This window comes from Lutra lutra, chromosome 3 (assembly GCF_902655055.1).
Source record: "Lutra lutra chromosome 3, mLutLut1.2, whole genome shotgun sequence".
Classification (NCBI taxonomy): domain Eukaryota; kingdom Metazoa; phylum Chordata; class Mammalia; order Carnivora; family Mustelidae; genus Lutra; species Lutra lutra.
Window position 1 is genome coordinate 200,156,046 of NC_062280.1, and position 21,911 is coordinate 200,177,956.

Consider the following 21,911-nt stretch of genomic DNA (forward strand, 5'->3'; position numbering starts at 1 on the left):
CCATTTAGGATGGAAGTCAAAGGAGAACAGATGAACTTGACTATGACAAAAAAATTAAACCTGACAGCAGTCACGCGTTTACGATACAGAGGCTTCGACCTGGTAACGTTTCAACACTGGGGAGGCACATGAGCTCCCGGCGCTCCCGGCCCGCGGCAGCAGCACCAGCACCCCGCAGGGCGCACCGGGAGCACCGGGACAGGACAGCCTGGGGGAGCACCCCAGCGGGGGTGGCACTCATCCCTGGAGAAATTTTAAAGCCAAATTATATTTCTTCTTAGTGGAGTATTTTCCCCAATAATTAAAAGAAACGCATGTCCTCCTCCAACACTTCAGCTGTGGAAGGACTCAGGTGGGTTCAAAGAAGCTTCCCGGTGAAGGAGGCTTCACTCGGGTCTGAAGAGAGGCGCGAGCGCCGAGGGGCCGGGCTCGCCGCGGACACACGCTGACGGTCGGTCTCCCCACAGCCCGCGACGGCGCTTCTGCCAAGTGCGGCAAACGCACTCCACACAACGCTACAGCTATTTCCTGCCGGTGTAAGCGGCGTTTTACCCAAGAGTCCAACCGGGACTCCCCTGAAACACACTTGCTGGCCTCTGAAGGACTCGCTGCCGTCCACGAGCAACGCGGCAGCACCGGCGGCGCACTTACTGAGTCCTCGCTAAAACCTAAGATGCAACAAAGGGTATTTTTAAGAATTCTTAAAATTACAGATCACTTCAGCTAAAAGACACACACGAGTCTCGCTTGTTTTCACTCAGTGGGTCTATCCCAGACGTCGCGCCGGCCCGGCTTTCTCTAGACGCTCCCAGAGAAGACGGCCGGTCACAAACGAGCGACGGCCAGCCTGAGGGGCTGTGGCCGCTGCCCCGTCACTCAGCACGGCCTTACCGTTGCGATGGGCCCATCGACGTGGTAGTCCAGGCTGAACACGTCCCACCCGGTGTCACCTGGAGAGACCTGGGGACAAGCACAAACGCTGCAGGCTTTCCGGCCGGCACTCTGCTTACGGCCAGGGGACAGGTCCGGGCCTCGGAGAAGCAGCAGTAAAATCAAGCCCAACTTTTGCAGAAGGTTCCGCAGTTCAGAGTGTCAGCGACCTGAGAGCTGCACCCTTCTGTGCACTCCTGTGCCTTCCGCACCGCAGCCCCGGCCACCCAGGAGACACTCTGCAGACACCGTGCAACGAAGGGCGTGGCTCTGCAGAAGCGCCATAGAAGCCATTTAGAATTACTCACCACACTCTGCTGACAGAAACTCACTGCCTTCTACGTCCCAAATCCTTCAAAAGACCACATTTTAAAAACCTAGTAGTCCCTGCTAGTGGTCCTTCATCAGAGCAAACTGTGTGTGATGTTTCTCAGACTCATTCCCTAAAGAAAAGTCATCATCCAGCAAACTGAAACTAAACACACCGGTGCTCGCCGTGTTACTCTTTTGCTCATAAGCATCGTCATCACGTCTCATTCCTGTGGCTCCTGCCACGTCACCAGAAACAGGAGTTACTCCACGACGAGCTGCCAGGCACCCTGGGAGCACTGCAGGCTCTGGGCCCAGGGTCCCGTCCAGCTTGCCCATCTGAGCACAGGCCGAGCAGGCAGCGACCCCCCGCCCACCAGGCTAGACCACCTGCCTCAAGCAGGGCACTCCCTGCCACGCAGGCCTGAAGCCACGGTACCTCCAGCAGCCTCACGTCCAGCCTCTTGAGGATCTCGGGGCTGTCAAACTGGGCGTTGGTCGCTCGGACGGCTGTTTCAAGAATTCCAGTCAGGTTGTGTTGATACAAAGTTGTAGCTGGACGGACAAGTTCCGGTCTAACAGATTTTTTAAAAATAAAAGAAAATGTTACTTGAATCCTTAATGAGCTTTATAAAAACTCAAAATCAATAAAAGGGTTCAAAATTATAAAAATTAAAAAGACAAAAGAAACCACTACAACACGGGAACAAAAGTTTCACAGACTTAGGGACACCTGGAGTCAGTCGGTTAAGCTCCTGCCTTCAGCTCAGGTTATGATCCCAGGTCCTAGGATCGAACCCCTGCCTCAGGCTCCCTGCCCAGTGGGAAGCCTGCTTCTCCCTCTGCCCTTCTCCCTGCTCGTGCTCACTCTCCAATAAATAAATCTTTAAAAAAAAGGTTTTACAAAATTGAATGTCAACAGGATTTCACCAAGTATGTGGGGAGCAAAACAGTTCTTTAAACCTAAAAAAAACTAATTTTGACTCCACTTTACTTGAAAATACTTCCATGTGCCACACATGTTAAAAACAGACTTTTCCACTCAAGCCTGGTCTACGTGACATGAACTACTGTGACCTCCTGCACAGCTCTGATGGGAGGAGAGCTCCTGACATCAGTGCAGCCGGACACAAGGACATCGATGATCCTAAAGGCTAAGACTTACGGCATCATCAGCAAACACATCTTCGGGGTTGCTGATGCCTGGGTTTCTCAGTAAGAAGCTAACATTCTGGGGCGGCTCCCGTGTTCAAGTGAAGAACACAGCCGTGCGGGGAGAGGAGCAGGGGAAAGTGGTCGGCCGGGGCTCACTTGCCGTGGTAAGGGACAGAGTGTACCACGTGAGGACCACGGCCAACACCCTGTGTGACCCACAGGGCAGCCGGTAAGAGAGCAAATCCTAGGAGTTCTCATCACAAGGAGAAAACCTTTTATCCTTTTCTTTTCTTTTTGAGTGTCTGTACGAGAAGACAGGATGTCAGCTGAGCCTGCTGGGGCCTCCACGTCACAGCGGGGGGAGACAGAGCCATCGTGCCGTACGCCTCACTCTTACACAGTAACGTAACCCAACTACTTCTCAGAAAACTGGAGAGAAGCCCTGCCAATCACCGGCAATGTACACCGCAGCTCTCCAGCGGCGGCAATGTACACCGCAGCTCTCCAGCGGCGGCAATGTACACCGCAGCTCTCCAGCGGCAAGTTTGCAGGGCGGCAAAGGCCAGGGCAGTGAGAAGCGCCGGACCACAGCGCCATCACTCGCACATGGGAGCCTGGAGATGAGCGGCGTTGCTCCCTTTCAAAACTGCAGCCCTAAAACACGCCCTGGAGAAGGAACACATCTTCCGGGGCGCTGGGTGGCTCAGTGGGTTAAGCCGTTGCCTTCGGCTCGGGTCATGGTCCCAGGGTCCTGGGATCGAGCCCCACATCGGGCTCTCTGCTCAGTGCAGAGCCTGCTTCCCTCTCTCTCTCTCTCTGCCTGCCTCTCTGCCTACTGTGATCTCTGTCAAATAAATAAAATATAAAAAAAAAAAAAAAAACAGTATGTTTTCTTTGTTTTGTTTTAAGATTTTATTTATTTGACAGAGAGAGATCACAAGTAGGCAGAGAGGCAGGCAGAGAGAGAGAGAGGGAAGCATGATCTCTGCCGAGCAGAGAACCCGATGAGGGACTCGATCCCAGGACCCTGAGATCATGACCCGAGCCGAAGGCAGAGGCTTAACCCACTGAGCCGCCCAGGCGCCCAAAACAGTAGTTTTTTGGACTCATTTCAAACAGGAGCCAACTGTGACCCAGCTGCACACCCTGCAGACACTGGACGGTTGGCGCCACAGCACTCCCCAGGCCCACAGGCTCCTCCGTGAACGAGGCACAGAATGAGCACAAACAAAGGGACTTCAGTGTGACAATCTCTTCACATGGCATCTCACCAGTACGCTCTACAAGAATTCAGCAAGTCTCCCTGTATCGCCCTCTACTCTTCCCGACCGCGCCCCACTGGCTGGCGGCGCGCTCTTGGGGCTGAGACGCTTACTTGAGAAGGTCCATCAGGTGTCGTATGAAGTCGCCCTGTCCGAGCAGCAGGTACCGCCTCACGGCCTGCATGTGGTCCAGCAGGCTGTACTTCTTGTTCAGGACGTCCAACAGGTACTTGCTGGTCTCAAAGTAGGCCGCGTCAATTTTCCCCCGAAACGCGTTCTCCAAATCTGTGAACAAATCTGTAGCCATAAAGAACAAGAGGAGAAGCACACAGACGTACATGATTTGTATTTCAGTGAACATAAAACGAAAGCCCCCATGTACAGAAGCCATTGCCAAAACCCCCAAATGGCACTGAGGGCAGACCCAGCGGGATGCGTGCACAGGAAGGCAAGCGAGCCCCGAGCCCCAGGCCGTGACCTGGGAAAGGGCCCTAACAGCAGGCTGGCGCGTGCTGACCTCCGGGTCAAGTCAGTGTAACAAACCCAAAACCGCCCCCACCACACCAATGAGCCGTGCGGTGCAGGGTGGTCACGACTCAAGGGTCCACACGCGCCCACAGGATGCCCTGGGAAGTGGTCACAGGACGGCCCGTGTGAGGACGGGCTGTGCGGACAGAGAGCCTGGCTATAGGGTCAGGGCCGCCACAGCGGCCACACCGGGAGATTTCTGGGGGGGGACACGGAGTAAGAACAGACTGTCCCCAGCAAGGAGACCTAACTCTCAGCAGTAATATATAAAAAACAAACGTTTCCACAGTTTTACACTGAGCAGAAACAGCACAGGGAGAAGACACACGTCCGGAGCGACTTGCTCGCGGTCAACAAGACGAGGCAAGGCCTCAGCAGCTCACGGTCTTCCCCTCGAGCCGCTCCCAAGCCTCAGGAGCCTTCGGGGCTGTTTTCTGCTTGCTGCTCAGAGTAACAGTCCCAGTAAGAAAGGCCTGCTTTGATCACTGCTTTTCAGACCACACGTCACTGTGGGGTGGAATCCAATGACACAGTAACATGTGGACACGACTCATGAGCGGGACAGTGGCCACGTTTTAAGGGGCGGTGGGGAGTGGGCTACGTACTTCTGCTCGTCTGTATCGTTTTAAAAATGTAAATGTTACCCCAGAAATGCTTTTAGGGTTAGGGTTCGGGCTGGGGGGACAGCGGCACAGCAGCGGCACTGCAGCCCAGAGGCACACAATCCCCCGCGCCCCCCGCACGTGAGCACGGCCCCACGTCCCGTGCCCCGAGCCGGCCGTCTTCCGTAGGCACCAGAGCACTCGACACCTGTCCGCACCATTCTCCTGGCTCTTCTTCCCTGTTCTACCTCTTAAACACGTATGTCCGGAAAGTCTGTACTCGGACCTCACCTCTCTCTGCTCTAAGAACTAAACCGGGGTCCACGAATCACAGAAATGTACACGCTAAACCGTGTCTAAATGCACTGAGGGCAGGAGGAGAGGCGTCTGACCCCAACAGCCGGAGCACCCGCGACAGCACGGAGCCCTGTCCCAAGCAGCACGGTGACACGGGCACCTCCCAGAGCCCAGCAGCAGCCGTGGCCTCCGTCTGGATTCCCGGCACAGCGCTTCCAGCACGCGCCGGAGACCTCCTCCCGCGAGTCCTCTCAGACACAAAAAACCAAACTGCGCCGAGAAGCACGTGAACAGATGCTCGCCACCTCTCATCGTCGGGGAAACGCAAATCAGACCAAAGAGGCACCGCCTCACACCTGCCAGAACGGCCAGAAACGGAAACACACCCCCAGGCGCCGGCAAGGCTGCGGACGGAGGGGAGCCCACGGGCACAGCTGGCGGGAGCGCGAGCCGGAGGAGCCGCTGTGGCAAGCGCATGGAGGGTCAAGACATGGCAAGGACAGCGGCCGTAAGCTCCGGGACGTCCGTGACCAGGCATCTACCCAAGAAGGTGGAAACGCTCATCTGCAAAGACGCGCCCCACGTTCAGGGCAGCGTCCCCTCAACACGAGATCCGGAAGCAGCCCAAGCGTCCCCGACAGACGGGCAGTCACAGGAAATGCGGGGTCCGCACACAACGGAACGGGACGCAGCCTTACAAGGAGGTAATCCCACTGCGGCCGCATGGACAGACCCCGAGAACGCGGAGCCAAGGGAAGTGAGGCGGCTCAGAAACACCGCGTGGAGCCTGCAGCCGTCCGACCCAGGAGCAGCGAGCCGAGCAGCGGCTGCAGGGCGGCGAGGATGTCACAGGGCACAGTCCTGGTGATGCCAGGTGAGAAAGGTCTGGGGTCTAGCTCACGCCCAGGGCCTACAGCCAGCCCTGCAGGGTCGTACGCTTGCAGCACGTCCTGCCTGTTACTGCTGGTGATCGTGATTTCATCTGCACGTTTCTCTTCAGGAAAGGCACAGCCATCACCATGAACAAGAACTCGTACTGTCTTGCCGACACCTGCCACACCGTCCCACGCACGGTCAGAGGGAGCCCGTGAGCAGGAAACACAGCCACGGCCAGAGAGCGGTACACGCCCGCCACCATGGAATCACAGGGCGCAGGGGCAGCCGATGGGGAAAGCGGGACAGAACAGCACCGAAGGGAGCCAGACGCCGTTCAGAGCAGGTGGCAATTCCACGCGGCACTCGGAACGCGAGCCACACGTGTAAGCCCCTGCTGACCCCTGACTAAGCCTCCAGGCTGGCTGTGGCCACCCTCAGCAGCAGCTGTCCTCCCTCAGCCCGGCAAAGCGTCGCTACAGCAGCTAAAGAAAACAGGAATATAAATTACTACGAGTGGTTAGTAAGTGTAAAACACCCAGACCTCGTCTAAAACTTACTGTTTAAACCCACATAAAAAATGGAATTGAGGGGTGCCTGGGGGGCTCAGTGGGTTAAAGCCTCTGCCTTCAGCTCAGTTCATGATCTCAGGGTCCTGGGATCGAGCCCCGCATCAGACTCCCTGCTCAGTGGGGAGTCTGCTTCCCCCCACCCCCGCCTGCCTCCTCTCTGCCTGCTTGAGACGTCTCTCTCTGTCAAATAAATAAATAAAATCTTTAAAACAAAGGAGAACTGGAAATTTGCAGTGGTATTTCATACACATCACACTATGTAATGAAGGTATTTTGGACAACAATTCAGAGCATCCGTCCGTCCCCCTGGAAGAAGGCGGCTCTGGGCAGTAAATACACGCGCAGCCCCTCCACCGCCAGCGCCCACGTACCATCCTGGGGGGAGTCTGCAGACTTGGTCACTGCTATCATCTTTGCGGTGGGCGTCTGGTCATGACAGACCTGGTGCAGGAAATTTATTGACTTTCCTATCAAAAGGACCTAAAACGGAAAATAGCCTGGAGTTACCTTTACATACAAATGATTAATCGTGCGACTACTACGAAGATTCATAAGAACAAACTATGAACTGGAAACTAAAGAACGAGACGCCTGGGGCAGCATCGAGTGAATTCCAGAAACTGGAAAGACCTCACTAGCGGACATGCATTAATAGGTCAACGGATTCAATTCCTACGCTTCTAACGGTAAAATGCAGTAAAACCGCATTAAGAAGATTCCTCCTGTCACATGGTGGGCAGATACAAAGCCCAAGTGTGTCTCCCGGCCTTACCTTTCTGGACTGGTCCATCGTGATGAAGGAGGGAATCATGGATTTCCGTAAGGTGTACTTGTCCTGCCACAGACGGTCTGTCTTCACCGCTGGGTCGGAGGCTACAAAAAACTGAGAGCAGAGACAGCCATGTCAGACAGTGACCCTGGTGGCAAACGACCCGCTAACAGCAACGCCAAAGGAGTCCTGAGAGCCCAGCCCTCCAGACACAGGAGAGTCGCGCGTTACAGAGCAAAACTCGTCTTAGAAAGCATTTTGGACACGTCACCCTCTAAGCGGAAATCGCATCATGTCCCAGACTCCTTAAACGCAGTGTAACGGAGCAGGCTCTGTCCCGAAGACACCCGATGTCCGTGGTGAGCGTCGTGGCGGACCCCGCGGGCAACCTCGTGGTCTGGGTGGGAGGACGGCGTTCTCCCTCCGTCAAAACGTGCGGCCCGCTGCAGGGGTGCGGCCCCTCCCGCCGTGCGCAGCCCCCACAGGCTCTCCCTCGCAGAGGCCCCTGAGCCCGGAACACAGGGGCTGAAGAGGACATGCTCCACAGGGACCGAGGGCTCCGGGCAGACCTGGACATGCGGGCGGGCGGCACCCGTCGGCCAAGCAGCGCTGCCGGATGCGACCTTCCGAGAACAGCCTCGCTCAGAAGCTCCTCCCCGGTCCGCTGGGCTCTTCCCCTCGCGACCCCCCGCGCAGTCCGTCTGACCACAGAAAGGGCATGGGTGTTCGGAGCTAACTGGGCCCGACTCCCCCTCGGCCGCCGCCACCAGGCCGCTCGCGTCCTCCGGCGGGCGTCCCCGCGGGCTCGCGCTTGTCTCCACAAGCTGCGTTTCCAACGGAGCAGCGGAGCCGCGACGAGCCTTACCTGCGGCAGACAAGCCAGACCGCAGAGAGCTGCGCCCACGCACTCCCACGAGCAGAACGCGCCACCTCCCCGCAGGTTTTGCTGGTTGGTTGGCGAGAGCCGGGCTGCCTGCACCGGTACTATCCTGACAACGGAACCTGGGCCCGCTCTCCTGGTGCGAATGGCCATTTGCTCTTTTTCTCCCGTAAACTGTCTTTTCATCCCCTCAACCCATCTTTCTCTGGGACTTTGTCCTCTTCTCATCAATATACGAAACTGTTGTGTTTGGGATAATGACCATTTGCAGGTCCAGATTATACATGTTTGCAAGCGAATCATTTACCACCATTTCGACATACTCCGGTTTTGCTCTGTTCCGTTCCTGTTGTGCAGGTAAATGACCTCCTAATGGCTTCTGCGTTTCCTGTCTTCCTAAGAGCTTCCCGTCCCCTGATCACACAAATATCCCGCACCATTTTCTCATTCCTGCCGTGTTGTTTCCAGGACTCCGGTCCTTCATGCCTCTGGAGATTATCTTGGATGGAATGCAGGGGTCTGGCCTTCCTTCCGGACAGCATCCGCCTAGCGGCCGAGTCACCCAGCGCCTTCTCTTCAATGTGCCATTTCTTCCTCTGGGCTAGGACACCTCATCAGAAACAACAGGTCAAAACGGCGGAAAGTTGACTAGACCGAGAGAGGCTGAGGTGGCACCGGACAGCATCCTCCTCTCCTGGCCTCCAAGGGGGACCAGTGGGCTTCGTGTTTCATCATCATGGACCAGACTTAAGCACATCTGGGTTCCAAGCCGTGCACGGACTACCCTTCCCAGCACTCCGGGGTTCCCATTCTGGGGTGACAGGAGCCTCTTCCAGCCAGCTGTGAAGTCCTTCAGACTTGAGCCGTGCTGTCTCCCTTGCTTCTGGTATGGAAGGCGCTCGAGGCTCATCTTCTTCCTCTCTCCCGCAGACCTAGACTCAGCCCCTCCTCCAAGGAGCCCTGGTTCCTTTCAAAGGGCACTTGCACCACAACTTCAGTACTCGGTAGTGTCTCCCGTTAGAAACTGGGCGGTTCGCAACTCAGCACTGGCCATGTCACGCGTGGCACCCTGGCTCCCAGCAGGACTGTCAAATCCACTTAAGTCACAACATGCCTGAAGGGCCTCTTCCAGTGGCTCCAGCACAAGTTCCGAATCACCAGCTGAGCCAGACGCAGCCCTCCCCAAGGAAGGTCCATCCGCAGAGACAAGATGTATTTAAAGAATTACACAAATATTTTTAGTCATCATACAGCAATACAAAATTAATGGTTTCCTAGCAGAACATAAATAACCCAGATTAACCCCAGACGAGAGAAGCTGAACGGTCACTAATGCACACAGCCCACTTAGCTTAAAAAAAAAAAAAAAAAAAAGACATTTTTATGTTGAAGAATTCTAGATCACAGAAAAAAATACAGAATGCTTCAGTTTATTTTATGGGTCCCGTACAGCAAAGCCTGATAAAAATAATACCCAAAATGGGCACGTGGGTGGCTCAGTCGATTAAGTGGCCGACTTGGTTTCAGCTCAGGTCATGACCTCAGGGTCCTGAGAGCGAGCCCTGCGTGGGGCTCCCTGCTCAGCACAGAGTCTGCTGAGGATTCTCTCCCTCTCGCTCTGCCTCTTTTCTCTCTCCCATAAATAAATCTTAAAAACCAGTAATAATACCGAAAATGGAAGGACAGGTCAGTTTCACTGTGAATACAGATGGAAAAATTAGGAAGAAAGTAGTGCCCCTGCGTGACTGGAGTAGGATCGTTTTGCTCAGGGTTCGGTACACTTCCGTGCGTTACAGGGTACGTTACACTACCTAATGACAAGGCAAGAGACAAAAATTATAAAACAGTATCATGTAGTCATCAAAACTAAAGCTTTTCTTAGCTATCCTAAACCCTTCCAAGAACCGGGTGGAAAAACGCACGGCTCTTCTCCCCGGGGAGAAAAGAGCGCACGTATCCACAAACCCACTTCCACGTGAAGTAAAAAGGGTTACAAAATACCATGTATGCGCCGTATCTGACACACAGAGAAACATACAAAAAATATTAACAGGTTATCTGTTCAAGATGGGATCACTAATAAACTTTCTCTGTTAATATGCTCAAAATTTTTTAATTAATAAATATTTTTAAATGAGAAAAAACAGTGTCCAAAAGAACGGAGTACTTCAAGCCAGCGAGTGAGCATAAGCTGCCAGGAAAGAGAAACCCTCAGTAACATCACTTTTCCAAGGCAATCAAAGAAAAGGTAATTTTTTTTTCCCGTTCACGGAAATCTACTCCCAAGGATGAATCTTTAAGGAAACATACTTTTTAGTGGCATGAAGCCAGGCCTAGGTGGTATCCATTACACGCAGCCAATCATCTCCTTGTGAGCAGGTATCTGATTAAATGCCATATTTTTATGACCAAGAGGATAAGATCACTATATTTATTTTCAACTCAAATTTCTTATCTTTAGGTACAAGTTGAAATTACCAAGGTATTTACTGATCTTTACATTTTAGATTTTTCTAAATTTTCTATATTCCCTTTCTAACCCTAAAGCGCGTAACTAGGGAAGGCCGGCGGCATAATCAGTGCTACGACAGCTGACCTACTGTCACTTCAAGGTACGCGTCAACTACCCCTCACAGAAACTTTTTTTAAATGTCATCAGCCCACCACGAGTAATCCAAAAGGTCGTCAGGTCACCGCGCTCGCTGTGGCCCACCGCTCAGCAGACCAGACGAACTGCGGGTAAACCGTCTTGTTCAGTCACTCACTTAACAAAAAGAGCTCATTTCTACAAACACCACACGAACTCGCCTGATAGCTGGAGTGTATCCGGGTTTTTATCAGTAAGAGCAATAAGACAATTTATTTTAAAAGATAAAAAACTCAGACAATTCAGTTATCTTTAGAAATTATGAAAGCATCACTTCAGCTGGGGCCAGAGCAGCGTGCAACCCATCTGCCAGCAAACACGGAGAGGAATAGGTGCGTCCCCACATTTAATTAATCCTCTGAAAAATACACCGTGACAGAGGGGAAAAACCAAGGCCAGAGCATAATTGCTTTCATTTCATTGATGCATTTTCCACTCAAGGTTCTTTAATTTTCACAATGTGTCAAACACAAAAAGAACTGAGAAAAAAATATAACATAATTGTACCATGATTTCTCATTAACTGTTGGACAAATGCCAAGGCCTCCCTAACTAAAAACAGAAATGAAGAGGGTAATTTTCTTAGCCAGCAGCATAGTTTCTAAGAAACAGATCCATTATTACACACAGACCCCCACCCAACTGTCCACGGACAGGCAACTCCCACGAGCCCCCACCCCGAGGGCCGCCCAGAGAGCAGTGACAGAGGCTCTGGGCCAGACCAGGGCAGGACCTGAACCCGGGAAAGGTAATGGGCGAGGTACACGGATGCGTCCCACCACGCCAGCGGCAGGGCACACAAGTCCAGGACGGCAAGATATCGTACGTGGGAAACTTCTACGTTCGGTCACTCCTGGCAAGAGCGCGAAAGAAACACAGTGCCAGGAGTGCGGAGTGCGCCCGCGGATGCCCCGAAAGCAGCCACTGCGCTCCCTCTGGCTCAGTCACTGACCTTCCAACACAGGGTGCGGGTTTTCAGTTTTACAGCTTGTAAGCAAACATCTGAAGCAAGTTTGAAAATTTTCTACTTCTGAAAGCAAAAGACCTTTTACCTTCGCCCTTCTTTTCTGGCTCCAAGTTGAAGCCCCTCACCCTTTGACAAGGATTATCCAAAAGGCAAAAAATAAAAATAAATTAACACTGAACTATCTTGGGGCGCCTGGGTGGCTCAAGGGAAGCGTCTGCCTTCAGCTCCAGTCACGATCTCTGGGTCCTGGGATCGAGCTTGGCGTCCGGCTCCCTGCTCGGCAGGGTCTGCTTCTCCCTCTCCCCACCTACCTCTCGTGCTCGCTCTTCTGGCTCACTTGCTCTAACAAATTCTTAAAAGAAAAGAAAAAAGAAAAAAGGAAAGAAAAAAACTGGAACTATCTTGTTCTCCCCTTAAACAGGCATAACTTGCACCGCACACTCCGGGGAGAAGACCCGGGCGCGCTACGGAAGGCCTAACAGACCAGCTTCTCCAGGCAGCACTAGCAACAAAGCGAAAACCAAATGCTTTCATTTGCACCACTTTGTAACACCAAAAATAATCAGAAACTTCTTCCAAGGGGCGCCTGGGTGGCTCAGTTGGTCGGACGACTGCCTCCGGCTCAGGTCACGATCCTGGAGTCCCGGGATCGAGTCCCGCATCGGGCTCCCAGCTCCATGGGGAGTCTGCTTCTCCCTCTGACCTTCTCCTCGCTCATTGTCTCTCTCAAATAAATTAAAAAAGAGAAAGAAAGAAAGAAACTTCTTCCAAATGCTGACCATACTTGCCAATCACTACCGTACCTATCACCTCCCAGAAGCTCTCCCCGGCCCGCCTTTGCGTTTCCTGACAGACGAACAAGCGCGAGCTGGACAGCACTACCTGCGGCTGGGCTACAGGCCTGTATTTCGGTGACAACTCACAGTAAAGCCCCAACTGGCGGAGCCAGAGGCAGTCTGAACGATTTCCTATCAGAAACAACAAACTCGGAGGCCACTTGGAATTTTGGGGAAAAGGAAAAGAAACTCACTCCCGGGTTGCAAAACGGCCAGCACCAGAGCAGCGAAGGCAGGACGCCGAGCCCTGAGCAGCAGGAGAGAAGCCTTTCCAGGGAGCACAGTCCGGTCCCACCAGGTGACAGTGCCCCCGCCAAGGACAGAAGCAGAGGGGACACAACGAGAGCGCTCTAGGGCCAGACAGATGTCCTGCTCCAGCAGGAGCCTCGGGCGATGAAGTTCCCGAGCAGTGGACGGCCGGGTCAGAGACGGAAGGTCCAAAAGCTCCAGAGGGACAGGCAAAGGCAGAGAAGGTTCCGGGTCGCCCACGTGACCCGCACCCCAGCCCAACCCGCCCCAAGACAGGAGAACGGCGCGAGCCGTACGCGCTCCGGCCTGGGCTAACCTGCAGGAAGCCAGCTCCCACCCGCGACTCTCCTTGAGCCGAGGTCCGTGAGCACCAACTGCAGAAAGGCGTGGGCATGTGTGCAAGGAAAGGAAGGGCACTTTGGCACTAACTTCGGAAATTCAGCTGTCCCTTCCATTGTAAATGCGAAGGACGAACTACAGTCCCCTTTGTCCCGGAAATCAGCCGTTCTCTCGTCACCTGTGAAAAGCTCGTGCACAGATGTCCAAGTCACTAATCGCTTCTTACTGAACATGTGGCTAAAAACACACACTCCTGTATAGCCCATTTAGTATTAAACCCGGAAACACACGTAAGGTTAAGCAGAGCCCCGTACCTAGTAATTTCGCTTGTATGCAGTGTTTCCCATCCTTCCTTCATGGTTACGCTCCCCCCAGCGCCCCAGAGACAAACTCCCAAGACACTGTCCTACAAGCGAGAGTGGGTGTGCGCTGCGGAGGCACTCGGGACTCGCCCCCTCCTCACCCCACCCTTGACCGCACGCTCGGCACTTGTCCCGCTCGAGTCCGGCCAGGGCTGTGGAGGCTCGGGCTTCACCGTGCTCCAAAACCTTCCCGTGCCCACGTCACAGTGCACGCCAAACCTCCCTACGAGGTTCCCAAGGCCCGTCAGAGGGACCCGAGACTGAACGGCCGGGCTCTCCTCCGGCCGGCTGAACACATGGAAGGTATCGAGGACACCCTCAAACCGGCAGAGAGGCAGAAGCAACTCAGCAAAGGAGAGTTAAATCTTAGGAGCCAGCTTCACGTAATACAGGCAGCATTTTAAAGTGGAATTCAGGGGACACCTGGGTGGCTCAGTGGGTTAAGCAGCTGCCTTCGGCTCAGGTCATGATCCCAGCGTCCTGAGATCGAGTCCCGCATCGGGCTCCTTGCTCATCAGGGAACCTGCTTCTCCCTCTGCCTCTGCCTGCCATTCTGTCTGCCTGTGCTCGCTCTCTCTCCCTCGCTCTCTCTGACAAATAAATAAAATCTTTAAAAAAAAAAAAAAAAAGTGGAATTCAGTGCCTTTTTAGGATTTTCCAGAACAAGGTGTGTAACCACCACTGCTATAGAGTTCTAGAACATCTTCTCCGCCTGCAGACAAACTGCATACCCGTCAGGCAACCGCCTCCCCGGTCCCTCTCTCCCCCACCCAACAACACGAACCTTCTAAGAATTCGCCTATCCCGCACGTTTCGCGTAAACGAAAGCACCCACTGTGTGACCTTTTGCGTCCGGCTTCTTCCACTCAGCCTAACGTGTTCAAGGTTCGCCCATGTCACGGCACGCATCCAAGTCTCGGTCCTTCTACGGCTGACTGTTCCGTTCCAGGACGCGGACAGACCGCATTCCGCGGGCCCACCCCCGAGCTCATGGGCGCTGGCCCTACTTCCGCTCCGGACTCTCCGGTAACGAGGAGCGCTTCTGTGATACCCCGTACCGGTTTTCAGTGACGGTGTGCCGGCTTCTCTTGAGCACCGGGGACAGCCGGGTCCGCGTGGGACCTCCGAGGCACCGGCAGCTCCGTGGCCCAGCGGCCGCAGCACTCCGTTCCCACCGGCACTGCGTTAGGCTCCAATTTCTCGGAGTCCTCACCGACACTCGTCACACTCCGGCTTTCTTTCTAACAACCATCCCAGTGAGTGTGCGTGCCAGTATCCAACTGTGGTTTCCCGTTCACACTTCCATGACGACCCACGTCCCCGTCTTTTTCCTGCGCTGCTTAAGGCCGCCTGCGGATCTTCGGGAAGATCTCGGGACTTGGCCCATTTCTCTACTGGGCTGTTCATCTCTTGGCTCGAGTCGGCACCGTTCTTTACACACGGGTGCTAGACCCTTACCACGCAGATGACCTGAAACATTTTCTCCCAGTCTGTGGGTTTTCACTTTCTCAATGTCTTTTGAAGTACATAAGTTTTTAATTCTGAGGAAACCAATTTATCTTTTTCTTTTGCTGCTTAAGCTTTTGGTGACGCATCTAAGACACCACTGCCTGATCCAGAGTCACAACGATTTACACCTGTGTTAACCTCTAAGCGCTCACAGCTCTCCGTAGGAGATCGACTTTGAGTTACTTCTTATGTATGGTACACATCTGAGGTCCAACTGAGGTCCCACTCATTCTTTCGCGTGTGGATGTGCGGCCGTCCCTGCACCACCTGCCGAAAAGACTAGTCTTTCTTCATGAGTGGTCTTGGGGCACTTGTTAAAAATCAACTGAACAAAAATGAATGCATTCAGTTCTGGAATCTCAATCCTACCCTCTCGATCTACCCGTCTATACTCATGCCAGGACCACAACTCTGACTGCCGTGCCTCGTCTTACGTCATGAAATCAGGACGTGTGACTCTTCTGACTTCGGTGGTGGTTTTTTCCAGAGTGTGTGGCTCTCCGGGCGCCATGGACTTCCACAGCGCTTTGAGGACCAGCCTTCCTATTTCTGCAAAAAGGCCACTGAAATTCTGATAGAAATGACGTTCAATCTGCAGTCATCTGGGGACGCACTGCTGCCTTCACTGTACGCCCTCTCCCGACCCAGGAACACGCGCTGCCCCGTGCTCACGGAGATCTGCTTTCACGTCTCCCTGCAGTTCTGTGGTGTCCAGTGTGCACTGCTTCCACCTCTCCGCTCTAGTTTCTCCCCACGCGCTGCTCAGTTCAGACACGATCACACATGGGATTATTTTCTTCATTTTATTTTTGGAGTGTTTATTTCAAGCATTTAACAAAGTGACCGATTTTCATGTGTGGATCCTGCACCCAGCTCACGTGGAAAACGTGTTTATCAGATACAAATTAGGAACACTTTAGTTTTCTACACATAAAATTTTGTCATCTGTGACAGAAATTATTTTATTTCCTTTCCAATCTGAGAGTCTTTGTTTTTTAACAGCTATTCCCTTGTCTAACCGCCCTGCCTAGAGCCTCCAGTGCAATGTTAAGTAGAAGTGGGGAAAATGGAGCCCGTCCTGATCTTGGGGCTGGAGTGTACACCCTTTCACCGCTATGATGGTACCGTCGGTGTTTTACAGATGCCCTTGATGAGGTGAGAAGCTCCTTTCTCTTCCTACTTGGTGATGAACTTCATCGAATGCATTTTCTGCATCGACTGGGCTGTGTGTGTTTCCTTCACTTTTATGAGGATGACATGTTTTATTACATTGATTTTAATTATGCTGAACTACCCCTGCATTTCTGGGAGAAGTCTCACGTGCTTAGGGTGTACCATCCCTCCCTCCAGCCCATTTTAGTGCTCGGTGAGGACTCCTGCTACAATACCCACGAAGGACACTGGTCTGCAGTCTTCTTGGGTTGTCTTTCTCTGGCGTTGGGATCACACTAATACTAGCTTCACAAAATGAGTTAAGAAGTGTTCTTTCCTCGATTTTCTGGAAGACTTCGAGAAAAATTAATGCTAACTTTTTACTTATCTGGTAGAATTCACCAGTGAAGTCATCCAGCCTGGCTTTCCTTTACTGGAAGTACCTGAGACTATGGACTCAATCTCCTTACTTGTCGTAAATCTGTTCGGATTCTCTGTTTCTGCAGGACTTGGTGCCGATGCTTTGTGTTTCTAGGAACCCTCAGGTTTTATTAACTGCAAATGACTCCGTTTCTCTACTTTTGGAGATGGTGTTTACAGGATACAGAATTCCCGAATGACAGTTTTTCCTTTCAGTGTTTTGAACGTGTCACCCTACCACCTGCTAGCTCGCACGGTTTCTGGGGAGAGATCAGCTACTGACCTACTCAAGGACCTTCTCCGTGAGGACTCGCGTGACGCTTCTAAGGTTCTCTGTCTTTCCACGGCTTGGTTACAGAGTGGACTCCTGTGGGCCCTGATGAGTCTTCCTAGTTCAAGTTCCTCAGACCAGATTACCTGTTAGCCTATGAGCAAGGCACCTTTCTTCTTCTTGTTCAAATCTGCTGTTGAGCCACTAGCGATGTTTTTGTCATTTCAGTTACCGTACTTTTCAACGCCAGAATTTCTTCTCTGGGTCCTTTTTACAATTTCTGTTTATCTACATTTTGTGCTTTCTTTGATTACAGAACAGAGCATTTCCGCATACAGGTACTTAATACACTACTTCCGAAAGAGCGGTCATAAGACTCCCATACAGCTACTTACGTTAACCTACACTTGAAGAAACCAATTTTAAAACTAAGTTGCAACTCCTTACACAGAGGAGGGAAAGTGAAACAACGCAGGAACGGAAGAGACAAAAATACTCAAATTTTAATCATCTAAGGATCAAACACAGAAGGCAATTGTCTAAATAGCCAAATTCTTATGGTAAATATATTATTTTAAGCAAAGAAAACCTCCCCAAAACTAATCAAAGACTTGAACAAACATTTACATACGCGTGGTCCGACAGGAAGCAAAGAAGCCGGAGGTGACCATGAGCCACAGAAAGGCCACAGACACGTGAGGGCCAGTGGGTCCTGACTTTGCCTGGCGCTCTTCTTCTGTTAATTACGAGCCAACGACATAAGCAGGCGTACGATGTGCCTAACTCACCCTCCCACATCGGCACAACCCATGGCCCGGCACCACCACCGCAATGCGCGGGGGAAGGCTCGGAAGGGCAGGCCGAGCCGCCTGCCAGGACAGAGCCCCGTGAGAGGCTGACGTGGAGCCACGGGACTCCAGGACCGGATCCCTGAGGCTCTGCCCACCAGTGGTGAAGCAGCTGAGTTGTAACAAGACCCACTGCCAGGCGGTGTGAGCCCACCGGCCTCAGAGTACCAACCATAGGAGGCCCAGAGCCGGGGACGTCACGCACTTTACGTCAAAAGGATTCATTTTGGCTCTGTCAGTCACGATGCACTTCGAGAAATCCCAGCAGCACAACCAGTGAAGCAAACAAGCTCCTCTGGGGCGTGAGGGACAGGCTGGGCAAAGTCACCAGCGAACGAAACACCTGCTGATCCTGAAGAGCCCAAGCCCTTCTCTCAACTCCGACCCCAACTGAGAATACCAGGAAATATGAAACCTTTAAAAAGAAAAAAAAAGGTAAATCTACTATAGTACAAGGTCAGTACTCAGTCTGAGGAGTGTTTTGTATAGTCCTTCCGACGTTTCTAGAAGTGTGAAATTATACAAACAGAAAAACATGTCAGAAACATTTTACCGGGGCGCCTGGGTGGCTCAGTGGGTTAAGCCTCTGCCTTCGGTTCAGGTCATGATCTCAGGGTCCTGGGATCGAGCCCCGCATCAGGCTCTCTGCTCAGCGGAGAGCCTGCTTCCTCCTCTCTCTCTGCCTGCCTCTCTGCCTACTTGTGATCTCTCTCTGTGAAATAAATAAATAAAATCTTTAAAAAAAAAAAAAAAAAAGAAAGAAACATTTTACCAATGAGGCCAAAACTGAGATCAGTTGAAGTGATCGTTTGCTAATCCTAATACCGTATTCGGCAGGGATGCTTATTCTTTAAATAAATAAAACCCAGTTTACCTTCTGTATATTCTGTGCAACAGGAGTTCTCCAAAATGAGTAACCCCACGTAAGCTACCCCAGTCTTAAAGCGTTTGCTTCTGTGTCACCCCAGTGAGTCAGTGTTCAAAGACAGCAGAGAAAACGTCGAGAGGAGAATACGAAGTCGGTCTAACTCCATCTCATTTGCCGTCAGTCCTCCAGTCCCACAATCCCACAATGAGTACCAACAAAATAAACAGGTAAACAAGCCCAAATCACACCGAAGGCAGACAATCGAGAAGGAACCGGCAGTACTTCAGAGCCTATTTTAAAAACACAGATGCACACAATGAACCAGGGGTACAATTAAGGACGCCTTGAAAACCTCATTGCTCGAACACGCAAACTAAATTATTCTCAAGAAAGAAAGCAAAAGTATTACAAATTAGAAGTCAAGTACTAAATTTAAAGAAGATAATTAGCCAGCCTGTGGCTCTGACTTCTCATGGGTGGCAATATATACATGCCAGGAGATCTGGACGATTCCCACCCAGCCCCCAAGAAAATCACGTTCGTCGGGTCAGCTGGTGGCTATTAAGAAAACGAGAATCACCAAGTTCATATAGTTTCTGTATTAATTACTAGGTGGAGAAGGATGTGGAATAGAAGTTCTTTATTAATAAAAAGGGACAATTTTTCATCTTTTTGTAATCTTAATTTTTTCTCCCTATATAAATCTTTTATTTCTGTATGTCATTCCAGGAAAATCTTGACTCCGTGTTATCAGAGAGTGAGATAAAGTCCAATTTCAGTAAGAATCTGGGAACACCTCTATTTCCTGTCAAGTGCTGTGCGCTGGAATGTGCTACACACAGTGCATGTGGCAAAAGGAACATCGGGGAGGGAGGGTGAGCAGTCGAATCTGTGACTCTCGTACGACTCTCACAACTTTTCTCTTAAGTCTGAATAATGTTAACAAAACTGTTAAAAAAAATAATTTTAAAAATGCAATCACATGGGGCGCCTGGGTGGCTCAGTGGGTTAAGCCGCTGCCTTCGGCTCAGGTCATGGTCTCAGGGTCCTGGGATCGAGCCCCGCGTCGGGCTCTCTGCTCAGCGGGGAGCCTGCTTCCTCCTCTCTCTCTGCCTGCCTCTCTGCCTGCTTGTGATCTCTGTCTGTCAGATAAATAAATAAAATCCTTTAAAAAAAAATGCAATCACAGACCTAAGATATCCAAATACATAAAACCATCCCAAGATTCAAGTCTAGAAGAACGGGCAAATGCGCCGGGCAAAGGGGAAACGGAAGACGCAGCAACAGCAGGACAAGAACAACCAACGAGCACGAACACTCGCCCGTCTCACTAGGAACCAGTAAAACGCATCACAGGAGGCGCCGCGCATCACGCCCTGGCGTGAGCAAAAGCTGTTCCAAGACCGGAGTGGGGAGAGCCGCGCGGGCGGGAGCAGCAGGAACCACAGAGGGCCGGCGCGGGGGGACAGGCAGCACCACCCCAGAGCTGGAAAGAGCAGAACCAGACTTAAAGGATGCCCTCCCCAACAGCGAGCCATGCCACCGCCCAGGGCTGACCTTAGAGAAACCGGTCAATACAGAGAGAGGCACAGGAAAGGACGTTCTTCCCAAGGCCGTTTAAAAGGTCGGCAACCATGAACACCAGCAGCCGCACAGAGGAGCCGTGACACACAAGCGGGAAGTCCACGTTCAGTGCGCGCCACAGTACGGCCGCCGCCGGCGCCACCACGGAAGGGGCCGCGGGACGCGATGAGCCGCCCACGCCGGCACCTGCAGACACCACCTGGGGGCTTCGAGGGCACCGCAAAGCCACGCCCCGCCATGGGCTCCACAGCCATGCCTGTCTGCAAAGGCCCGGCTCCAGCACGAGTATCAGGAAACAACGTGAGCGTGACACGAAGTTCATGACCGCTCCCACCAAGTTCATCCACAAGACACTAGGTGAGCCCACAAACCCAGGACCGGGGGGCACAAATCGCAGGCACCCCCCACACTCACCAGCGGCCTCCCCCCACCCCACGCAGCCGCTGCCGCGACCCCCTCTGCCCGTGAGCCTCCCCCACCGTGGCCATGAGCCCCGTGGCGCGTCTGCGGAACCCAAGGGGGGGCCGAACCACTTCACGCGTGTCAACGGTGCCACGACCCCTGCAAGGCTGCGGCCCATCGGAAGGGAGCGGCCCTGATGAGGGCTGGGAGTGGGCCGCGTCCCTCCTCCTCCATGTCAGAGGAGGATATTTCCATGCGGTCCTGCGGGGTGCACAGTCCTCGGGAGCACACGTGCGGCCTCCCTGCAGAATGTACCGCACCTACACCGCGCAGCAGGAATGCAGACTCCGTCACCAGCACTGCAGGCACCGCGGGGCCCACGTCTAGCTCACGTGCTCATCCTGCGGAGCCACAGAACCCGTGAGGACGAGGGGAAGAGCACAGGAGACCCAGTCCCAGTCCCGTGCAGGGGACAGGACCTCCTGGGCTTCCCACCATTAAAACCGGGCGCTAATTCTCCGTGGAGCTCCTGCAGCACCGCTCGGAGGGAACCGGGGTTCCGAGCTCCGTGCACACCACACGCAGCCCTCAAAGAAGCGGGCTGGCCTCCCGGGGAGGGGAAGGCCACGGCCACGGGGAGCAGCCCAGGAGGGCGCGGGCGCCCCTGCCTCTGGGAACCACCCCGAGGCCGGAAGTGTTCCTTACTTCGTGGTACGTGTCCTCGAGCTCCCCGTCGTAGATCCAGCGGTACAGGAAGCTCAGCACAGGGTGGGACACCAGGCTGAGGATGTGCTGCACCAGCGACCTCACGTACGGGTCTCCCGTCTTTGTGTACGCGTGCACAGCGGAGGCCAGCTCACCCCCTTTCCTTCCTGCGGGACACACAGAGGACACCCGAGTTGCGCTCCCACACGCCCCGCGAGCACGCCCTCGCCGGCACGCCCTTCCTCACGTGCCTCAGCCCTCCCGACCCTGAGACGGGGCGACTCTCCGTGCCCGCGCATGACACCCCGAGAGAAAAGCCAGAGAGCTCTTGGCCAAGGTAGCACAGTGAGGAAACGTGCTGAGAAGGCAAGCAGAGATGCAGACCAAGAGCCCAGGAGAGGCCTCGGCCAGACGTGCACACTTGAGAGTGTGGGACACACAGTGGGAGAGCCCGGACGTGAGCCATAACCTCGGGGGGGAGGGACCCCAGGAAAGGCTGCCAGGTCGGAGGCAAGCAAGAGAGGCACAAACATGAATAGTTACAGCCCGGGGACCACGAAAGCCTGAAAAACTAG

General features: G+C 53.2%; 1 protein-coding gene across 7 annotated transcripts in view; it reads right to left on the bottom strand.

Annotated features, from left to right (window-relative positions):
- Positions 1-21,911, bottom strand: part of TUBGCP3 (tubulin gamma complex associated protein 3) — a 66,958-nt gene that overhangs the window by 18,154 nt on the left and 26,893 nt on the right. For 4 of the 7 annotated variants that reach the window (XM_047720445.1, XM_047720443.1, XM_047720440.1 and 1 more), the window contains 6 exons: positions 21,337-21,503; positions 7,301-7,411; positions 6,900-7,008; positions 3,770-3,959; positions 1,679-1,814; positions 892-960 (listed from right to left, as the gene is read on the bottom strand). In XM_047720445.1, coding sequence (XP_047576401.1) covers positions 892-960; positions 1,679-1,814; positions 3,770-3,959; positions 6,900-7,008; positions 7,301-7,411; positions 21,337-21,503 — 782 coding nt within the window. The remainder of the gene's footprint in view (positions 1-891; positions 961-1,678; positions 1,815-3,769; positions 3,960-6,899; positions 7,009-7,300; positions 7,412-21,336; positions 21,504-21,911) is intronic. The other 3 variants (XM_047720444.1, XM_047720441.1, XM_047720442.1) reach the window with 2 other exon arrangements.